General features: G+C 37.4%; 1 protein-coding gene across 6 annotated transcripts in view; it reads right to left on the reverse strand.

The window, feature by feature from the left end:
- Nucleotides 1–23,994, reverse strand: part of SLC25A21 (solute carrier family 25 member 21) — a 238,127-nt gene that overhangs the window by 21,710 nt on the left and 192,423 nt on the right. For all 6 annotated transcript variants that reach the window (XM_021401832.1, XM_021401833.1, XM_021401835.1 and 3 more), the window contains one exon: nt 5,673–5,739. In XM_021401832.1, the coding sequence (XP_021257507.1) occupies nt 5,673–5,739 (67 nt within the window). The remainder of the gene's footprint in view (nt 1–5,672; nt 5,740–23,994) is intronic.

Raw genomic sequence — 23,994 nt, forward strand, 5'->3', positions numbered from 1 at the left:
GGTACTTTGCTCCTCTGTTACCATTTCCAGACAGATGGAAAAGATAAAAACTTGCAGATCATGAGACCTCGTCCCTTTTTCCGCCCGTCTCTCATCCTGGCAGCACCTCGCTCTCCAGCCGTCTTATCGTCGGTAGTAGAGCAAGGCCTACCTTGATTTCTGGACATTCTCTCCCTCTGTATTGGATTTATCAGCTTAAATTGTAATTATATTGTATTATAGTGTGTTGTTTTGCATTCCTATATCTTATTTAGTAAATTAGTTTGTTTCTCCTCAGATTGTTGCCACTGTTCTTTGCTCTCAGGCCCATTTCCCTACCCTTTTTTCCCTTTTCCCCTTTTCCTGGGGTGTGGGCCTGTGGGTCCCCCATCCCATTCGTCACCATTCATCACGGAACTGGGCCAAAACCATTGACATACTGGTTTAAATGTAGTGGCAGATACTATTTCTCACAAGAAATCGCCCTCGTATTGAATATAATACATTGCAATCACCTTCATATTTCTCATATATTGGTCTACTTCTCAACAGAAATAAGTAATTGTACATTTTTAAAATGAAAAGTGAGTAAGTCTTTAAAGTTTCTCACTGTCAAGAGGCACACCTCTTATAGATTTTGATCTTTATAAACAAATCTTTCACTCAGCTGTCAATCAGTGGCAGTGGTGCTCAGAAGTTCTGATCATCTGAAGTTCCTTACAGTATGAGTTTTAAATGTTATGCTCTTTTGTGTTTGAAAGTCAAGAAAGAAATGAGAAGCTTTTTTCACCTGCACCGATGTGAATGAGTGCAGCCATTTGCAAATGAATCACTTTGCAACCTAACACTTCTTGCCACCTAAATCCATAAATTTTCAGAATACTTTTTGTGACATCTTCTCGAAGTCAAAGCAGAGTAAATTGATGTTTTTGTTCTTCCAAGAGAACTGTTGAGAATAATTCTGTCTGCGCTGAAGACAGTGACAAGCTTCCCATTGACTTATGCTGATAGATCATCCTTTCTGTGGGCACAAACTCTAAGATACATCAGTCAAGGTATTTTCAAAAGAAAGTATGTTTGTGACACTTTACAAATTATAAGTAAGGTGTCCTCTGAAATACAATACACAATTCTGGACACCCTTGCTTAAAAAAGGTGAACTTGGACTACAGCATATTTAAAACAGAGTTACCAATATCATTAGGAGAACTTAAAGATTTTTTTTAAATGAAGACTGAAGGAGACAAAATGCTTGTTTAGTCTAGCAAAAGGGAAGATGAAGGGGATGAAAAACAAGAAAAAGAAAGAGAAATGTAACATAAGGTTAGTGGGTATAGATGGGTATAAACTACTCATAAATGGGTTGTGGTTTGAAATCTGCTGAAGCTTTCTCAAAACCAAAGGAGTGAGGTCTTGAAAGAGTCTTCTAATAAGAATAACGGTGAGGTGTGAAGACAACCTCAGCCTCTTGGGCTCAGTTATCAGAGACCTATCAGAACAAAAGAGCCTTTCCACAAGTACAGAAACACAAGTAATAAGCACCATACTGTCGTTTTAACTTGTCTAGAACTCTGTCCTGTGGTGAGTTCAATAATGTTCTTCAGTTAAGACCTACTTCATCTAAAAAGATGCTAGGATCTCACTGAATACAGCAGAGATACACGTGTTAATGATAATACCATATTAACAAAAGTAGGGAATGTACTGCACTTCTATAACACAACATTAAGACTTTAAATACTGAAACTTGAAGGACTGGATACTCTATCCAGTGGATATATGTTTTTTTATTATCAAAAAGGATTACAATGTTTTGCAGAAGAAGCCCCAGAAGCGGAGCCTTGATTACAACTGCAATCCAAATAGTGTACAGATCAAACATCCATTTTGCAAACATTCTGCAAATATATTTAAAATAATTGTACTGGCTTTGACAACAGTCAGAAAAGATAGAAGATTTTCTTAGGCTGTAGGTCTGTCTTCTTGGATTACTAAAGATACCATGAAGCATAGCTTCTTCTATAATGTGTCATAGTTTCCAGTGCTATTTTTACTTATAGGTAAAAGGAAATTTTTGAGAAAGTGTCAGCTGTAGGTGGATGAGTTACTTCTCAGAACTAAATTCAATTCTTACTGTGGTAAAAGTTTACTTTATTCACTCCAGCATATTCCTACTCATTGTTACCCTCCTAACCTTTAATGGAATTTCTGGTATTCCTTAATGTTTTCCATAGTGTCACAGACCTGTAAAATAGTTGTAATAAAGGCAGAAATACATCGATAGCAATTTTTTTGGTCTTAAAAATTTTACCTTAAAAATTAATAGCTTCCTACAGTCATAAATAAAAGAACTACTTAATAGTAACTATACTTCATATCATTTTTGGAAGAAAATAAATAGCAGTAAAACCCAATCTAAATGTTTCTGGATATACTAGTGTACATACAGTTTTGCCAAAAGTATCCAGATATATCATATGGATTTATATTATATATATCTACCCAAGTTGTTTTTTAAAAAAAGAGTAATTTGTCTTTCTATCTACAGTTGTATTAAGTTAATAGCCTTGTGCAAAAACAAAAACCCCACAATAAATGTATTTAATGCATGCTTTTGTGTATATAATAACCAGTATTGTCCATCTGGCAAAGATACACTTTAATTCACAGAAAATAGTCAAAGTACTTACCAGATGTCTCAATAACACTAAGGTAAAAATATATGCTTGAAACAAGATGTCTGGGAATGCATGAACAATATAAATCGCCCCAAAAGTTCATCTGTTAACCATTTTATTGGCATCATCACTTCTTTCCTCCAAGTTCAATCTAACATAAATTTATAAACTTTGACTTTTCATCTTCCAGAGATACCCATTTTCTTTTTTAGAAGGGAAATAAAGGGGAAGAATAAAAAGACATAGCAAGACAGACATGAGAACCTACTTGCCTAAATTGAACCTGTATCCTTGACACTTTAACATGAAAGCTGAATAACTGTGGCTAAATAGCTTTGTTTTAGAAGTTTTATATTTTTTAGCAAATAATCATTTCAGGTAGATACAATAGTCCAGGAGCAAAATTAAATCAACAGCAAAATTAAATTTCTTCTTAGTACAAAATCTGCCTTGCCCATTCTCTATACACTTCTGAGATATAAAAGACACTTTATCAAGAAGTTTTCAAAAAAGTTCATTACAAACCCGAACCAAGGCAGAAAAATTGCTTCTCCACCTTTTGTACTTTCTATGACCTCAAACATACAGGCATTGACAAAGTCCTTCATGACCCTAAATCTCACTAGTCAGTTTGGCGATGGGCAAGGGACATATTTGGGCCTGCTGAAATATGGAATACCTCTAGAAGAATAAAAGGTGGAGAATGAGCCAAAGGATGCAGTGAGTTTCCATTAGTGTTTTACATTTATATCCAAACAAGTTTAGTGGAAATTTCAGCCAAGCTTAATTCTCTTCGGGCCAAAGCATAGACTCAAACTCCACTTGGATGTTAGAAATTGTGCTGTCAGATAACATCTGACATTAAATAGCTTCAGTATCCAAGATCTTACAAGTACCTCACTGTACTGCCGTATTCTTCCAATGTAGAATAGAGCTGCTATCTCAAGGTAACTTAATGTCCTGTTGATGCCCTCGGAACGGCAAGAAGTTTATAGGAACAGTCTAAAGAATTAAGAATTCAATTATTTAATTTAATAGCACGCTTAGTATTTAAACCTGATTCTCAGAGTTTCAGAAACAATACTGGGCCCTCACGTTAATGTCCAAGTAGGTAGAAAGCATCCCACTAAGCAGCAGCAGTAAAACATTTAGGAAGCTATGAGCTTATGATATACAAAAGGAGGCTGAGACAGCTGAATGTGTTTACCCTGAATTATGAAGGCTAAGGGGATCTAATTCCTGTCTTACACCATCTAGAGAAAAGTTTAAGAGAAGACACTCAGACTGTTCTCAGAGGTCCACAACAACAAAAAAAGAAGCAAGAGGCAAAGCTGCAACAGAGAAAATTTAGTTTGAATATAAGGTAAAATTCTTTACAGTGAGAGCAATTGACTGCTGGAGCAGAAGCACAGACAGGCTGCAGTCTTCATCCTGGAAGATTTTGAGAACTCAACTAGACAAAGCTTTAACTATGAAGTCAGGCATGCTTTAGGTAGTAGGCCACCAGATAATCCACAGAGATCTCTCCCAACTTAAATGTTTTTATAATTCTATAACTATATTAAATGTTGTGGAGACTAAACCACTTAACATAACTAAGAGAAAGTGATTTGTCATTTTTGAGTGACTCAGGGTGCTAGGAGAGAAATCAAACTTGGGTTTGTATTTTTAACTAAATATATGCTGGAATCTGAAATGCATGATCAGATGAACTTTAAGTCGTTCCAATTCAATGAAATAGAACAGCCAAAACATCACAGTCTGAAGAAAACAAGTTATTATGAAGCTTTTAAATATCATCCATCTTTTCTTCACTGCCACTTTGCCACTAAACTGAACTTCAATTTTCTTAGTTGTGCATTAAATAATTTTGAGATAGGTGACATCACTTGCATCTAGAATGCTAATGCAGACAAGAAGATGACATTAGCAGAACTCCTTTAGGAGTCTATTACAAGGTCACATCCTGGCACTTTATACTAATATTCTTCCTCTATAAAGGAATTGGAACATTAATGACTAATGGCAGGCTAAGGCTCAGGACCATGTGCAGCATTTTAGAATGAATGAAAAAAAGAAAGAAAGGAAAATCAAGATGTTCTGTACAGTAACTGCTTTTAGACATACTTGATGCAACTACAGAAAACTTCAAAGTTGTGAAGTGAAAGACAAAAAGGATGCTTTGATTAAATTAGAACTGTAAAACAAGGTGACTTTTTAAGGAGGTTTTTTTAAGGACTGCATAGTACACCTGAAAAAAATGGTTTAATGATTTATTTTGCATAGGAGTGGTACTAAAACAATGATCTACAAATTGACATAGAGGATAATAAAAGGAAATCAGATCAACATTTGACACTGAATACGTTGTTATAGGCCTGTATCCATTTCAAGCTTAAGAGATCTGGAGTAAAATGTTCCTTGCATGATAGGAAGTTGTACCCACATACATATACAATCTGGAAAAAAGCAAAAATATAGACACGAGCGCTCTTTGGAGTATAAGAAAAAAATTCAAGCAGCATTTAAAGCTTACAGATATGAGATATGCTACTTCAAGTTTCTTAGCAAATACTTACTACGAGTGGCTTCTTTAACTGTTCTTGTGTTCATTTATTAAGCCACTCAGAATATTAGTTGCTTTGTAAATTGGTAGGTGTTTCCAATTAAAAAAATGTTTACAGCAGAGGTAATTGTGAAGCTAGAATCTGGCTTATAGTATTTTATTATAAACTTTGCTTGTATAAAATAATCGCAATTTGTTTTTCAGTAGCATTACACATACAGATAAAAAATATCCTAGCTTTTGAAAGCATTATCCTAGACTTAATTAAGCAGAGTTTTTATTCAACAGAAAAGTTTCATCCTTGTAAAAATCAGAAGATCAACATGCCAAAGAATCTTAAGAATCAAATGCCAATCAGTGTGGGAGAAATACAATATTTTAGAGCTGCTCTTCTACTTGCATATGTTTTTAAAGGGAAAAGCATGTTGATTTTTTTTTTTTTTTTTTACCTTCACTGCCCTTTTCGGTGTCTCAGCCAAGATGGGAGGGAGTACTCCTTTGTAGAAGCCAAGCAACCTATTGAAGAAGAAAAACATCATTTTTTGTATGGATAAACAACAGATCATTGCCATATTGCCAATTTAATTTTCCCTTTTAGGCAAAGCAGTTAACCTTTCCAAACATACAAACAAATAATAGTAATGCTATTTCTTTGCTTTACTCACTAATGTATTATGTGTTCTATTATGTGCTAGTGAAAAGACAATCAGAAGTCAGCAATTAAAAAGTAAAAATTCAGTCAAAATTTCCTGAGTAGACAAGAAATTATAATTTAAAGAAGAGGAATGATTTTGACAGTGAGGAGGAAGTATTATTTCACTGTATTTGTTCTCTTGACGTAGCAATAATGACATTTAAAATTGAAGAAACAAAATACAAATTTGAAAAAAACCTTGACTTCAGCAAGTTGCCCACAAAAATCTGCATGCTCATTTCAGATGCTGGGTTAAGGCATCTTTTAAAATTTTGGTTTCTACATGCTTGAAAAAACATGAAATAACTTTTTCGGACAACTCAGTTTTCAACACAAGTTAGCTATCCACAGACACGTAATAGAATACATGTATTTCATCTTGGAAAAAACATTTGGGCAATGTCTTCCTACTGTACTCATTCAGGACTTTGCCCTTCTCTAGGCCTCACCCCATAAATGATCAAGGGATTTACAATAGCTGCAGTCTTCTGGAGTTGGGCTGAAGCCAAATATCAATCTATTGCAATACTTTGCATCATCTACATTTTACATATACATACATATATATAAATGCCTGCTACAAGGACACATGGTATTTGAAGGCAGCCTGAGTTCTGCTTACAAGTTCTGTTTACCAAGGTTGGGTCTTGGGAATACATCAGATAGTTCTCAGAATCACCAGCTGAGGTAAAAGAAGACATAGTTCGTGTCTGCTAGGCCTCCACATTACCAAGGTAGTGCTTAGCAATTAGCAAGAAGCTACCTTGCCAGACAACAAGGGTACGTCTTAATACTTATCCATCTTCAGATCTCTTATGCTTCTTTAAAGACTGTAAGAGGGAAACTGTCTACAGAAGAAATCACTTTTTGAAATCTTTAAAGGTGATTCATCTTTATAAAACAGCCCATTATGCAGAATATTTTTGCAGGGCGTAGAATAGCAATCACATAAACAGAATCTCCTATAGCCACCCTATGCACATCAAAGAAAAACAATTAAATTCACACTCCTCCCCTGACTGTAAAAAAACACAAATGCTATATCATCTTTTTCACCCTCCTTTTAACATTTCTTTGAAGTGCTGCTCCTAAGCTACTTCAGTGTAAATAAAATATTTAGGTTTTGAAGAGTTTCCAGAGTGGGAATATCACTTATAGTTCCTCTGAAGTGAGCAAGGTACAGATTCCAGTCTATGATGAAAAGAAACTTTGATCATTTTATACAGTGATGGTTTCATGACAAAACACTGAATGTCCCTGGGTAAGAGATTTCAGGAATTCATTGGAGGAGTCAGATGTTTGAATTTCCTCCAAGTCTCAATTTAGGAGCATAAATAAATACAGATACACACACATATATCTATACTTACATGTATTTCTCTACAGATGTAGCTATAGATATAACCAGATGTATATACATACCCATAGGTATTGATATAACAATGTAGGTATAGATGTAGTGGCTCCAGTCTTAACTTTTAACAGTTCATATATATTCAGTGTCTAGTCTTGCTGATTCAACCAGCTATTGAAACATTGAATAACTTTATGCATGTGATTCATATAGTTTAACATGAGTTCAATCTGAAATTGAGATCCAAGAAGGATCAGCAGAAAAGAACACAAATTCCTATAAACACCTTCTTCCTTACAGTTCAATCTAAAACATTGTAAGCATATCTATAACAGGCATCACATTTAGAATTTTTAGTACTCCAGCATGATTGGAAATGGAAAATGGAACGTGCTCCACTGCTCTACTCACAGGTGTAGCTCTGACTACTGAGAAGTGAGACCTAAACTTTATCCAGATTTTCTCAGTACTGAAAGATGTATAAATGGTATACACTGCATAACAACTCTGTTAGTTCTAAATTCCCACAACAGCATTACCCAGACTTACGCATCTGTTCAGGTTGCTTTTTCAGTGTAGCCTTCATGCATGTTAAAATATCTGTAGCTATTGAAAATATAAGTTTTGTAATATTCCTGTGGGCTCTGAAAATATCAGGAAAACTCTTCAGAGAAATTGTAGAGGGGAAGGATAACCAGAACTGAGCAACACATCTGCCATCTCAGCAATATTGGTAGACAAATAATTGCTTCTAAAAAGAAATCCACCATTCTGCCACATTTCAGTATTGAAATACCAGCTATTCAGATGATCAGATGGCCAAGCTATGGCTTGTTTGAAAACTCTAGAGAAATGAGAACTGAAAATGCTAAAAGCAATTATCCATTACTCCCGAATCACAGAAGAGTTGAGGCTGGCAGGGCCTCCCAGGTCCATCTGCTCCAACCCCTGCTCCAGCAGGAACACACAGACTAAGGTGTCTTGGACCATGACCAGTCAGGTAATTAATATCACTAAGGATAGAGACTTCACAACATCTCTGGTTAACCTGTTCAATCCCTCTCAGAGTACAAAAGGGCTTCATGATATTCAGATCACACCCTTGGTACTCTTTGTTGTGCCCACTGCCTCTTGTCCTGTCACTGGGCATCACTGACAAGAGCCTGGCCTCATCCTCTTTACACCTCCTCGTCAGGTATTTATACACACTGATAGGAGCCCCCTTAGCCTCCTCTTTCCATGCTGAACAGTCCCAGCTCTCCCAGCTTTTCTTCAACAGAAGAAAACATGTTTCAGTCACTCACTCACTTTTGTGGCCCTTTGCTGGACTCTCTCCAGTATGTCTAAGTATCTTGTATGGAGAAGCCCAGAACAGAGCACAGCACTCCAGGTGTGGCCTCATCAGAGCAGACCAGACGAGAAGGATCATTTCCCTCCACCTGCTGGCAATAGTTCTCCCAACACTTTTCTTGCTTCAGGCATTTACTTGCTTAAATGCAAATGCTTGAATTTGCTTGAGGTGACAGCTTAAGCCGTGAGCTGTTGATGGTGTGTTCCCTTTGGTTCCCATCATCCATGCCCTTTGTCAGCCCTGTCTACTGCTCCATGACAAGGCTGCTGGCAACTCTCACCCTCACCTGTTTTTCCTGGTTTAAAGTTCTGACCAGGTCAGCTGTCCTGGGTGTGTTATGCGAAGCTGATCTGCTGTAAAGCCAACACTGATGATTTTCTCCTTGAAGAACCTCTACTGTGAGCAAGGAAAATCTGCAGAGTTCAGCACCTATATTCATGTCCCTGCAACTGGGCTTTGCTGCTTTAATCCTCTTTTCTTTTGTGGAGGCAAACTTTACCACACAAAAACAGAGAGGAAGGAGTTAAGGTCTATTCCTATGGAACATATTAAGAAATCTAAAAACACATGAAAACTTCGAGGATATATATACATATAGGCAATATGTAATTCAGTAAACATGGTAAGAACTAGCTCAGCATTTAATTATGAAACGTGGTTTGGTTTCTTTTTCCTTGTTTGAAATAGAAGCTGAAAAAAAGGTTAGAAAGCACAGTTATTGAGATGAAGTGAATAAGGGGAAGGAGGAACTAAAACTCAGTCCCATCTCATCACCATCTCTTGTCAACCGAATACATTTTTGCATGAAGCAGAGACTCTTCTGTTCCTGAGATGGGTCGAGCAGCTGCCTTCACATTTTTTAAGTAATGCTTTACAAATCATGCTCATTAAAGATTCCATTATTTGAAATCTTTGCAGAATGAGCTATTTATTGATTTTTAAACACTAGCATGATGATAACAAACTTAAATGGCTCCCGTGCCAGCAAGAAAGTGCATAAACACACAAAAATTTTATACTTCTTTTCTCTTTGTTCAATAACAGTGAGTTAGCCTACTTGCACACAGTGTACAACATTTTTCAAAGTTAACTAATGAATGGTGATGATATTTCACATTTGAAAGATGTTATCACCTGGATTCAGGACTCCTTTCAGAAAACCGATGTTAAGAAAAACTGTGGAACAGCAGCAATCACTGCAGCCTGTGATAGGGGAGAGAGGGTGTGACATCATATTCCTAGCTAGAAACATTGGGAAGAACAAGTAAATCTCTAACAGAAATGCAGTTACATCTTATTTTGTTTCAGCAATAAGGGTCTAAATGAACATCACCATTCAATTGTATTCTGGGCCACAGCCCAAACTCATCTTTGCAGAAGTTGATTTTGAAACATTACAGTAAATCATATCTTCTCAATTTGTTCTTTCAGGCTTTAGCTATCCTTCTGGTTTCCATTTCTTCTTTGGAACCCTTGAGTCATTCATCCTGGCAAGACAACCAACCTAAATCAGTTATTTTCTCCAAACTATGCTTAAATTGGGATCTTGCTTAGTTTGTTGTTTTCTTTCTCTCTTTCACATAATTTTCTCTTTAAGGATCTAATAAAGTTGATTAAAGGCATGAACACAATATTGCTTTTCTTATATTGCTGTCAAATTGAAGTTTCTTACCCACACTGTTTTATAATTGAAACAAAATATCTCTTAGGTCCAATTCTACTTTCATTACCTCTATATTATCCCGAGCATAAATAAAAGACCTGGGTTTCATGATCATGTCACTTATACTAAATGGAATGTGCAACTTTCTGTTTTTACAAGGATTTTTCTTTCAACAAAGAGAAAGAATTTTGAAGACATACTTGGCAGAAGAGTGGTTATTCTTCAAAAACAGAGAGAAAATATCTGAATGTAACAAAATTTACTTAAAGTTTTTTACACCAGGGAAAAGATATCTTTTTATTTCATGGTATGTAGCATATTGTGAACTTATTACTATCAGACGGTAAAACAACTGAAATTGGAGCAATATGCCTTCAATATATGCACTAGCGTGAGGTAATCTCTATGTTGACCTAGCAGGAGATTTCAAAGATTTTGAATTCCCAGAAGTTTCAGGCAAACTAGCAAGTGCTTAGTGAAGACAGACACAAATTAGTACTTACTGCTGAGAAAAAGGGACGAACAATTTAGCCATTTATTTTGAGAGTAGCAACCCACCAGCCAATATTCACACATGCAGTTCACTCAAATAACTGTGCCTACAACCATTTGCCCAGCTGAAGAAGTATCCTATAGGGAAATCTGGGTGTCCTTCAGCAGGAATAGGCAAGGAGCTGGGCATACTTGTAAATATATTAAAGGTTAGACATATTCATAGAAAACCAAGTTTCAACACTCTATTGCTATTCAAAAATATTTTTTCTTGTGAAGTATATTATCCTACTGCAAACGTTAAACACATGTCACTAAATGAACCTCAGAGAAAGCCAGTAATGACACACTTAGCCAAGTTAGATTCTGAATTTTTATTTTGCAAATATATTTCTGTATCTATTCTCCACCTACACAGATACCTGCCATTTTAGCCACCAGCACCAAATAGTAGGTATTTCTTTTCATAGCACACTTCATTTTTTTTCACTGAGCTCTCATTCATCTAAATTACCATTGGTTGCAACACACACAAATTAATGAAAAATATAATTTTTTCACAGCAAGTAGAAATAATACAAAACTATGTTTTATTGTGGGGCTGAAGTAACACTGATGTTGTACTATGAATTAAAGAATATCAAAAGTCCAGCTACAAGAATACTAGAAGCAGACTGACTCAAGAAAGAAATCTCCCAAATAAGGTAACAGAGCCTGAAAAGTGACTGGCTGAAAAGGAAGAGACTTTCAGTGAAAGGTGCTCTTAAGACACTTCATAAAAATACTAAAGAGTGGAGGAATTGGCTCAGAAACAATCAGACAGGCCAAGAAATGGATTAATAATCAGCATCAACCTACCTCATTTATTTAAAATGACAGTCATCACCGTATTTACTGCATGTGGGTCAGATTATGAAGTTATTATGATCCATCATCCATGTGTCTTTGTTATTCTTACTGAGAAATGAGTCTTTCTTTCATGAGTTTTAATCACCTCTCAATCTCTTGGTCAAAATCCTTGGTAATTTTTGGCTTTCTGGTCTGCACTTTGAACCTAAATGAGCTACAGGACACACCTACGTATAAATCCCTCAAGAGGAGGAAAGATGAAACCTTCTCATGTCTGGCAGAAAAAAAGTAAAAAAAGGGATTTTTTTAGAATTTCTCACTATTCAAATGATTCTACTCTCTAAAACTTATTCCTGCATGCTTTCTGTGTTTCACTATACTTAAGCATCTAACAAAAAGCACTTAGGAAGCAGAAGTGAGAGCCCTGCATTGTAGTGGAAGACAATGCCTCAGTAGTTCTCCATGCGTAAAAAAAAGAACTTCTTGTTCTGACATTTTGTTTGGAAGATGATTATCAATTAAGTAAGTGGGCCATTTTTACCATGTCCTGCCTGAGTAATAGATTCACTTAAATTCAAGTAGATTTAAAAAATCTGAGTACTGAAATCTATTCCAGATAGAACAATTAATCGAAAGTGTGCTTAATTAAAGAGGTGATTGCCATCAGGCTGTGCCATGCCCCTCCATGCCTTTAGGCAGAGTACTCAGCTGGTGCAACCATCTCCCAGCACCCATTGGCAGGAATCTGGGTGCCTCTTTCTAGAAGAGAACAATGCAAGTGTCAGGGCTGGAAAGCTAGACTGACCGCCCCTGCTAAGGGAAGATTTGGGCCACATGGGATAATGTTGGCTGCGACCCTGACAGCTGCGCAAAGTGCTGCTCATCTCTGCATCTGTGGGAGGAGCAGCAAAGCATGGTGCTGCCTTTCCTCTTCTTCCTCACCACTTTTTTTGTGTTCTGGCCTCCATCGCCGATGAATAAAATACCAATTCTGTCTGTTCAATGCAATTACTCTTGAAATCAGTGCAAATGGAAGCATTATCACTGGCAGCTATTCTAGGCTCTTGCAAAATTGCTGGGCTGCAGAATGGCTCTACATGTCTTATTTCTTAAAACTGACAGCATTTTCTTCTCCAAAAGACTTTCCCTGTAACTGCCCCTTTGTTTGCAATTGGAATAAGCTACAGACATGCCAAAACAGCTTTGCCTAGAGCTTCTGAAACAGAAAAATTCCTCATTGTATTTTGGACTGTCAGAACTGGCAGAATGCTTCATTTGTTCAGTAGAAGTTTTAGTTGTTCAAACACTAGAAGAGAATTTAACTCCCCCCCCCCTCTTTTGCTAACAGCACTGCCATAACTGGTATGACAGGAAGCGGTCACTGCCTTAAAGCAGCTCCACACCTATGTCTATTGAAGTTAAAGAATGCAAGAAAATGATTCGTTTTCAGTTTTGAACCAGGTTAAAAAATAGGCTCTTCTAGCACCACACTAGAAATCTATTTTTAACACTAAAAAAAACAACAAACAAAAACAGAAAAGATGGTTAGATGTATTTCTGGAGGAGACTGACAGCATTTTTCTGTGTTAAACTGATGCTATGACTCATTAAAGGAAAATTTATGAGATTAGCAAAATTTTCTGTACTTGCTCTGGGAGTTTGTCCTACTTAGATCAGTAGTGACTTAATAAAAATACATCATTTTAATTTCATCAGAAAGAATGTGGCTCAGGAAGGAAATTTTTGATTGCAAGTTAATGTTAACCTTCACTGGAATAAGTTATACTCCTCAAAATCCACATGTGCAATCTCTAGGGAGTTATCTGACTACATGTATTCTTTCCCATCTGTGAAATAAATAGGAGAGTCAAGAGGCTTTCAGTGTCATTATATAGATTAGTGACTCTCCCAGGAGGGCTCAAGGTTCATGATACACTGAATAACTTCCAATGAGATTTGGAAGACCAGCTTTCAGAGATCATTGTCTGTGCATGAGTTTTGCACCTGCAATTATTTGTGCTTGTAATTTAGGTTACTTAGATGTTCCTAATTTTCAGATGCAATCAGTGATGTAAATACTTAAATAAACTGAACACCAGGCAACTATTACTGCAGGTGCAAAATTTAGTCTGCAATAATTTGGATTCATAAACATATTGATTTTCTGATTTCAAAGGTAAAACTAGGCCAATAGTGGTTTTACAATGTTTTAACGAACAAAAAGGCGCACATATTTTTCCTGTTTCTTAAAAAAACTCAAAGCAGCAGTTTTTAGTGTTAAAAAGGAAAAAGTATAATCAAAAATGTACAAACCTGTATATAACAAATAATTTGATTCCATCTTTTAACATCTCGACCTTTCGTGTATTTTTGTTACTCACTTTACAGCACCTCTAGCAGGAAATCATAAAAGATTCATGACTTCGTAACAGGAATACCACTGATAATTACACCAGCAGAATGCAACAGTTTTGTATGCACCGAGAGCAAAGTGTGTGGTATTTGGAGGACTGCTCAGGTAGTGACAGCCTCAAGCTTTTGCTCCAGCCCAGGTTATGCTGCTAAGAAAACTGCCACATGAAGGCCTCTGTTCCACACTGACTGCCATGGATGCTAGAACCATGCCCAAAAGCAGTCTCCTACTGTTCATGCACCACTTGCAAATGCCCTAAAAATACCACAAGGATTAATAGCTTTTCCTTAATGTTATCCCAATCTAAGAACAAACAGAGTTGACAGTTAATAGAAACAAACTTATTTTCACTTTTTAGCACAATACAATCTGAACTTGAAAGCTCCCTTTCCAGGTCATGTGTGGTAATGCTTCCAAACTGATTCCACTTCCAATACCTCCTGTGCTGTGAAGGCATTCCTCTTGTGCTTCTCACACAAATTTTAAGATAAAGCACCAAAGTGTCACATTATTACTTCATCTGGAGAGGTGACCAAACTTCACTCTGAGTTTCTCAGAGGGAAAAAAGGACAGACAAGGTAACGTTAAGTGACTGAGAAATGCCGAACTCTTAGCAAAGAGTTACCAAAGAAATTCAGCCAAAGCTGAATGCTGAATGACTGGAAAGAGATTTTGCAAGGCTTTAGACAAGCACTCTCCTTCAGTGTACCTACTGATGAAAAAACTGCTACGAGGTCGTGGTGCAGAGATATGTAAATAACTTCTGAGATCATATCTATAGGCAAGACAAACGTGTGTAGGAAAGAGTCAAGTAGAAGTAGTTGTCCTAATTAATATTATTGCTATTTATTTTTCAGCTGTATATTCATGTTTTATATAGCCATGCCCCACCTGCCAGTACTCTCTTCATCTGCATAGATGTCTATAAAGAAACTCGACACTTTATTAAATAAAGAAAGCAATGGTGTCTGTGTCTCAGTGATATGACAGTTTCTACTGCATTATTTATTTTTTTAAAAAAACTTGCAACTTGTTCTCTGAGCAGCATACCTGCCTCAGCAGGTTTAACTTGAACATCTCTTTTGAAATGTTTTCTTTTTCTCAATGTACGCTTCTGATCCAGCACCCTTCTCAACCTGAACTCTTCTGCAGAAAAGAAATTTTGCCACTTTGGCATTGAATAAAGAAAACTAACCAACCCTCTCTCCTTACTTTTAAAGGCATGCAAAGTATTTCACTTTACAAATGAACAGGTTTTACACAGCAATCCAAGTGAATGTAACACAAGCCATTTTACAGCACACAGTGAGATTAGTTCAGCAGATTTTTTTAGCATTTTATGACTTAAAATAGTGATATCTTTACAACCAACAATACCTAAAAAGTAAATAATTTTTGATCAAACTTGTTTTTCTTTTAGATCTATTTTTCTCTGAATTATCAAAGAGAAATCTTTTTTCTTGCACAGCTCACCAGCATGCCATTGGGCTTGATCAGCAATCAGCTCCTCACTGCCCCTCAACAGCAGTGTGGCTTGCAATGATCACACAGTTTGAAAGTGTAACTGCAGATTGCAACCACACTTCTTCCTGGCTCACCATCATCAGAGATCATTACAAAGTGAATAGAGACAACAGTTCAGTAGCCATCAATGAACAAATGATCACCTGGTATTATACAGAGTTAATTTAGAAACATGTGAAAACCATCCCTCCACACAGTAAAACCAGGAAGGACACAAGAAAACATTTATCTATCTTGTTTTAACTGGAGCAACAAGCAGTCGTAACTGCAGCTTCATTGCAAACCTGCACCTGGAAAACTGCTGTTGAAGAAGAAAGAATGTGCTCTGAGCAGATTTGTGTGGCAAGGGTGGGCAGATTGCTCAGGCTGCAATGGTTGCTGCTGCAGCTGCAGCTGGTGCTGGCGGAGCAGGTGTTGAAGTGGTTGTGAGCTCTTGGGATCCAGAGGTAACACTAGGTGGAAATACTGGCAGTACTGACATGCAACATGGCAGATCCTTCTACAGGCTGTGCTTTACTGTAAGTTAATAATGCTGTGTTGGTGTGCTTTAATAAAATGTGTCTGTGGTGCAAGAAATAACAGCATGATTTATGGTTTTGTACTGAAACCATGTAAAACTGGCAATACAGTAAAAAAGCAGAGAAATTCAGCAGTGTTGACAACTGCCTTGTGTTCTCCTTTGGGTTATGAAAATTCACACAAGGACATCACACAAAACCAGCTGAAAATTACTTAAATAGCTGTGCAACTAAGAAGAAAAAGAAGTCATAAATTCCTAAGCAGCAGTAATTCTGAAAGCAGCTCAACCTAACTTTCTTTCTCCTATGGTTCGCTGGTTGGTTCAGGATAATTTTTGTTTCCTGGGATGAACACGCTTTTTATTAATTAAGTTTCTATATTTTCATTTGTAAAAGAGAGTAATAATAACAGAGACTCTTCAATTCCTACTGAAATCAAAGCTGAAGTAATCCTCTGCCTTTTAAAGGAATTTATACCGCATCTTTTGCAAAGAAACTTTAAGTGAGGTTAGAGAATACAACTACTTTTCTTTCAAGGACTACACCTTCCTTAGCTTTCTCTAAACATTCAAGACCCCTGCAGCTTCTTGTACCTGCCATTCCATTTCTGCATTTTCTGTTTTTGTTTATGAAGCCCATGAGTGAAAATGTTTGGTACTGTAAGTTATTCAAAGACAAAGCAGAGCAAATTACTGCTACATTCAAGCCTTAAGCAAAAATGCTTCAATGAATTTGACTTATGAATACTGATGTATGTCTATTGCCTCATATGTATATATATATATATATAAATATATGTATGCATATATACATCACTGACAAATACAAACAGGCTCCCATGAAAAATATTGTACAATTTGATTCAGAGTTATCTGAATATATATATATCAGAATATAAACATTTTGTTTTGTTTAGAGGTACTTAAAAAATGGCTAGAGGTCTGTTTTGATAATGACTGTGTAGAAGTTACAGTTGAGGATAGAAGAAATCATAAATAATCAACTGAGAGTGGAAAGAGAAATATAACACTTTCCACCGTCTCTGGGGTCTGCCCTGCACATGGACCCCTCAGAAACCACAAAGCATAAAGCAGCGCCTCATAATGTAATGAATACCTGTACTTTGCAGGAAAAGTCACTCCACATACAAACAGACACAGGATGTAGCAGTGTGCAGAGCCCTGGTACTGCAGCTCGAGCCTGCTACCATTTGAGCTAAAGCAGAACTACACGAGTTGGCACTAGCAGAATTCATTTATCCTTTCTGCAGGCAAGCTATCACAGCACACATGCAGGCAGAATCACTTTTCAAGCAAAATGAGAAAAGAGGTAAGGAGAAAAATGCAGCCTTGTATTAAGCTTCATGGAGGTACTTATTTAATTAATTCATTTTCAAAAATTATTTAAGCCTTTGGAATGAAGCCTTCCTACAGGACGTTATACTGGAGTGGCACTACATCACAAGAAGTAAAACACATAAAACCAGCTTACAGTTGATGAATAATGAAGTATTACTGCAGATTTTCAGCTTATTCACTCCGTACTTGTTTGTGATGATGTGGTAAAAAAAATGCCATGGATTTCAGTGTTAACCATTTTACTGGACATCTGGTGTTTGCTGCTTACAGTTTCACTATTACCAGAGTCATTGTAATCCTATAACACATCTGGGCCAAATTCCCTGGTAGTTTTTAGTGAATTCTGTGGCAGTGGAAACATCTGTAGCTGTGCACAGTTCCACACATACAGAACTGTGAGGAGCTGTAGAATGTTTTTGGATGTTTTGCATGTCATTGTCCAGGAAATCAGCCACCCATAATGGATTATCTTCTGGCATTTTTTTAAACTCCTGTGGGATGTGTCCAAATCGAGTAAAAGTACACAGACTCTAATCACTAACATTTTATTTTTATCAGTTATTAAAGAAAGAACCAGTGTCTCAGCCTCCATGTTTTCAGAAGAACACAGAGCATTTGGAAACATTTTCTTGTAACTGAGAGGACTGATTCGATGTGAAACCGACCCACTGCCATTGGGAATGTTAAGAACTGCAAATAAAGCATAGCCTACAAGAGCTGAAGAGAATACGAGGAGAAACATAACTAGAGATTCTCTCAATGAAGGACCAGACATCATAATAACAATTTCTATCTTCTAAGGTAAAAATAAAGATTAAAAATTGGAGCATTGCCACGTGTCCACCAATTGTGTACTAAAAACTTTTGTGTTAAAACTCTTTTAATGGCATAATAGCATAATCTAAATATCAGTCATTTACTTTAAAATGATGGAATAAAACTATTACTTGTTATGAAGAAAAGTTTGGGAGAATGAGTGTGCTGGAAGAAACAGTTTTTACTCCTCAAACTCTGAAGTATTCCTGCCAACTAGTTAGGTATAAATCAATATATTACAACTGCATGGACTTGATCCAATTATTTCCCTTGGAAAAAAGAAAAACAAAAAGAAAATCTTAGAACCAGCTTTCTTTCCAGGAGCATAATGAACCACTGACTAAGCCAACAGATGACTAAAGTAAATTTGTCATTTGCTGAGTCAGGTGGTTCTTGCTGCATATGTTTGGATTGCCAAAATGAATCACTGGACATGGTAAGACCTCATCTATATTTCAGCTGAAATCTTAATCTGAATTAAACCCTAAATTCTTAAGAACCATAGTAAAGATACCAAAGGCAATAAGGCAAGGGCTAAATTATCTTAGCCTACAAAGTTCTTCCAGCCTCACACAAGACTTTGAGAGTGATTTTACAAAAAGAAAATAAAAATGCAGTACACCAGGAGGATTATTTGGAGCGATAACAAGGATGGTAAGGAGCAATAATAAATACAAGGAGTGAAAAACTGGACAATGTGTATGTGTGGATAGAGCAGTGTGGGAAAGCATAAGGATGCCTACCGTAGGAGGGAGAATCTGTGATCGGATACAGGGTCAGAAAGATTTAGAACACATTTAATGGCTGCGCATAGTAACTGCTTGTTATAGAGAAAGCTCACTTCAGCAGTGTACCTGGTTTAAGAAATGTCTTCATGTTCCTAACACAGCTTTTCCCAGGTGCTTGTTTCTGTCTCCATATCACAGAGTTTCACACTCATTTGTGAAAATGATTTTATCATACTAATAAGTTATGACCACACTGCATTCAAGATCACTGAAGAGTGGAGAGAAGAATTCCAAAAAGGAAATGCAAGGTGACTGGAAATTGTGAAGTCTTCTGAAATGGAAATTTTCTTCCAAAATAAAGAAATATATGTGGACATGACAGGCTGAGAGTAAAAGAGGCCGAAATGGCAGAGCCGTGATGGATGAGTAACATCGAACATTTATTACTTGAAATTCTGTTTGGCCTGACTGAAAGACCTTTCACTTTGCTATATTTGTTCTCATGCAGATTAAAGACAAGACTGATCTTCAATATAGGGAAGCTAGGCAGCAGGCTAGGTGGAATGCAGAAAACAGACAGAAAGAGCAGGAAAGGATGCGTGGAACAGGAAAGTTATGTTAGCCTCTGACCAGACTGAGGTAGAAATTCAGAAATTCCTTCCTCACCTCCAAGAAGTAAATAGGTGAGACTGATCCTTCAGAAACAAACCATTCTCCTCTAAAGGATTTCCTTTTCACTTCAAAGGACAAATCTGTGCTATCACATCTCCATCTGTATCCAATCTTGTTTAAAAGAAAGGAAAAAAAATCCTCTCTATCATGTATCTAGTCAATTGTGCATTAAGAAAAAAAAATAATCCCTCTTGATCCCTGACAGTGACTTGCTGAAGCTCTGAAGCATGATGTAAGTGCCATCATTACTATAATGCAAAACCTGCAAGTTTATGGTAGGTTCAGAGCAGTGCAAGAGTTCTTGTTCACAAAGCTTCATTCAAGGAGGATGAGCTAGGAAACTAGAGGACTAACTAAGAAAGAATCTATCAGGATCTATCACTTTAATAATACATATTTTCACCTAGGAACTACATTAAATAGTAGTACATTAAATAGTACTTTAAATTGCAAAGACTCGAGTAATGGCCCTCCAGCAAAAGCCCTTAAGAAAAAGCCCTATTGCTGATTGGTCTAGTACTTATCTAAATTCAGAGAAAACTGCATTTGAAGGCTGAATTTGCCTAACTTCAGATTCCCGGGTATTGGCTATGCTGAGCAAAGTTGACAAGCCTTGAATTCACAATTGCCAGAAAAAATTTTCCATAGGTGAAAAATATATCAATATATAGTAATCAAGTAACTTCTCAGTGTTCCCTTTTATTACTAGAAAACACTTGAATTTTGTGACACAAGGCATACTGTTCTCCTAACGCAGTTCTCTGGTGCTCGCAAATTTCTTCAGCATCTCTCTATTTTCTTTGAAGTGTTAATTAAATTCAGTATCATTTAATTTAGTACCTCTACATTGTCTTTGAAGCGTTGATTTAATTCAGTATTCAGAACTTAAATTGAGCTGTCTTACCAAAGTTGCACATAGTATTTCTCTTTTTTATACTTTAGGATTGTATGATCATTTTTGCTACAATGCACTATTGCTCACGTTAAAGCAATTATCTGTAACTATTAATTCTTTTGGTGATAATACCCAAGACAATGCTCTTCATGTTGTTGATGTAATAAATATAATATTAATTCTGATTCCTCTATGAATTATTTTGTATTTGGCTATGTGAAAAGACACTTAGTTGCTTGGTGACCATGCAATTGGGTGTAATTCTACATCCAACTTGCTAATCCAGCAAAACAGCAATAGTGTCAATTGAATAATTTACCAATTTCATTAAATGTTCACCAAGAAAAATCACAATATCGATTTTTAATGCATGTTTTAACTTCTGGTTTCTGTATGTGACTTCTCCATTTTCATGTAACCCAAACTCTTCCCACTCTTAATTATTGTTCTCTTTCTTGATTCAGAAAGGCTGTGCTGAATTATAAATTTGATTCCAGAGATCATAGAATCATAGAATCATAGAATGGCCTGGGTTGAAAAGGACCTCAAAGATCATCGAGTTTCAACCCCCCTGCTAAGTGCAGGGTCACCAACCACTAGACCAGGCTGCCCAGAGCCACGTCCAGCCTGGCCTTGAATGCCTCCAGGGACGGGGCGTCCACAGCCTCCCTGGGCAACCTGTTCCAGTGCGTCACCACCCTCTGTGTGAAAAACTTCCTCCTAATATCTAACCTACATCTCCCCTGTCTCAGCTTAAAACCATTCCCCCTTGTCCTATCGCTATCTACCCTCACGAACAATCTATCCCCCTCCTGTTTATACTCTCCCTTCAAGTATTGGAAGGCCACAATGAGGTCTCCCTGGAGCCTTCTCTTCTCCAAACTAAACAAGCCCAGATCCCTCAACCTTTCCTCATAGGAGAGGTGCTCCAGCCCTCTGATCATCTTGGTCGCCCTCCTCTGAACTCTTTCCAAGAGCTCCATGTCTTTCTTGTGCTGGGGGCCCCAGGCCTGGACACAGTACTCCAGATGGGGCCTCACAAGAGCCGAGTAGAGGGGGACCACCACCTCCCTCTCCCTGCTGGCCACTCCTCTTTTAATGCAGCCCAGAACATAGTTGGCCTTCTGGGCACCGGAAGCAGAGCACCGCTTCCAGAGCACCGCTCTGCTTGGTGTCATCTGCAAACTTGCTGAGGGTGCACTCGATTCCATTGTCTATGTCATTGATAAAGACATTGAAGAGCACCGGTCCCAGGACTGAGCCTTGGGGGACACCACTCGTGACCGGCCTCCACCCTGACACAGAACCATTTATCACAACCCTTTGGCTGCGACCAGCCAACCAGTTCTTAATCCACTGAACAGTCCATCCTTCAAATCCATACCTCTCCAATTTAGAGAGAAGGATGTGATGAGGGACCCTGTCAAAGGCTTTGGAGAAGTCCAGGTAGATGACATCCATCCATAACAATGGCTTTGAAGCAATCCCAAACCAAGCTTGGGAAAAGAAAGGCTACAACTGATAATATTTCAGAAAATGTGAGAGCATTAGTTTCACATCAGTGAAATTCTGAATTCTGTCATCTGTTTGGCAGATAGAAAATTCACCTTGCCAAGATAGCAGGGCCTGGTGATACCACAAATCTGCTTTAACCCATCTGAAGCTCCATTCTGCTTATTGGAAAAATGACTGGGCTTGTTTTCACATGGGCATAAAAAACCAGCCAAACAACCACCACCAACAACAACTACAAAAGGTAGTAATCCAGAAGGGTTCCTCCTCTCAGCTGTATCATGTAAGGGCACAGACTTTTTGCCAGATGAAAGGAAGGGACAGTGTGCAGGCAGGACAGAGCGACTGGTAAAGGAATTATTTCCTCTTTGTCAGTAGTGCTAGTTTATGTCAAATGTGGGTGAAACCAGCACTCAAGAGTAGCCACTGGAGAGTAGCTACTGGAGGCAAACAGCTAGAAGGCTTGTGGGACTGTGCTGAGGGTGTGGAGATATTTCCTGACCATTGTGGCTGGGATTATGGCATCGAATGAAATGCAAAATTAAGAAAAACAACAAGAGAGACTGGCTTTCTAAAGAGAAGATGCCAGAGAATTGCAAAGGCTGTTGTCAGTGAGACTGTAGTTTACAACTTGAGCTTGAATTCAACAAGCCATTTCCACTGCCTTCACGATCACTCAATAGAAAATGAGCTGACCACTAGCTCTTAAACTCCAGTCATTGTAGACAGTTATTATTTTCACAAGGCATTTTCTGTAATCATGACTAGGAAGCCATTTGTTCACCTGAGGGAGAAAAAGCGGTGCATGTTACTACTGGATGGAAAGAAGATAGTCTAGATATGTCAAGATATGTAATATGTATTCTGAACATGTCTGGTAACTACTGTTTAAGAGGAGAACCATGTTACTATTTTTGTTAGCATTATTTGATTACAACACCTAGAAAAGAATTTACCAATGTAACATAAATCAACAAAAAGGGCACCTTTTTTTTGCTTTTTCAGTGCTATAATGTTCAAAACTGATTATACAAATAATTTCTGGAAAGTGTCCATCCCACTCAGTAAACCAATCCATGGCCCACAGACAGGTGCAGAAATGCACAAGGAAGAGTGTGGCACAAAAGCAAGAGCATGCAGCTCTGGGCACACAGCTTATGTGTTTGCTTCTTCTGGAGGCCGTGCTGATTTAAAATACCCATGAAACTATGGCTTTGGTTAGGCAGAAATCAGGATATAGCTATTATGTCTTCTTCTTTAACTCAGTTTTTTAATGTAGAGCTTACATGTTGCTGTATATTATACTCATCCAGCTATGTTACAATAATGGCACTTTTACCCTCTCATCAGGCAGTAATTTTGAATTTAAAAGCCTCTTTTAGGGCTGGCTTCTAAAGTACAACGCATACCACCCCATGAACGTGGTAACTGATATGTTGACATTCCGGAGTGCTAAATAGGTGAGGATGTTGGCTTTCAGGAACAATCTCTTGCCAGATAATACTTCATTATCTGACAGACCATCTGGTTTCCAGTCCATCAGTGCTATATTAATACCATCAGGTCTCTATGCTTGATTATTGCCCAACAATTCTATTACTTAGTAAACAACAGAACTCAAAAAGAGAAGGAGTCTTCCAGAGACTGAGCAAGACAAATCACCACTTGCTCATGTACTTGTCATTGTCATTTTTGGATAATGGCCAGAGTGTTTTTTTTTTTTTCCACGTGACTTGTGAATTCAGAGTACAGCATACTCCATTGTTATCAGGAGAAGGATCACCAACTTTCAATTGCACAATATATAAAAACACAGCTGGCCTAGTGACTTATGTAGTAATGCAATATATTACTCTCCAAAACTCTGTTTCAGGTGTGACCTCAGGACTCTTTCTATTCCAGACGTTGAAAACTGTGAGATTTACAGTGATT

The sequence above is a fragment of the Numida meleagris genome, chromosome 6, assembly GCF_002078875.1.
Source record: "Numida meleagris isolate 19003 breed g44 Domestic line chromosome 6, NumMel1.0, whole genome shotgun sequence".
NCBI lineage: Eukaryota > Metazoa > Chordata > Aves > Galliformes > Numididae > Numida > Numida meleagris.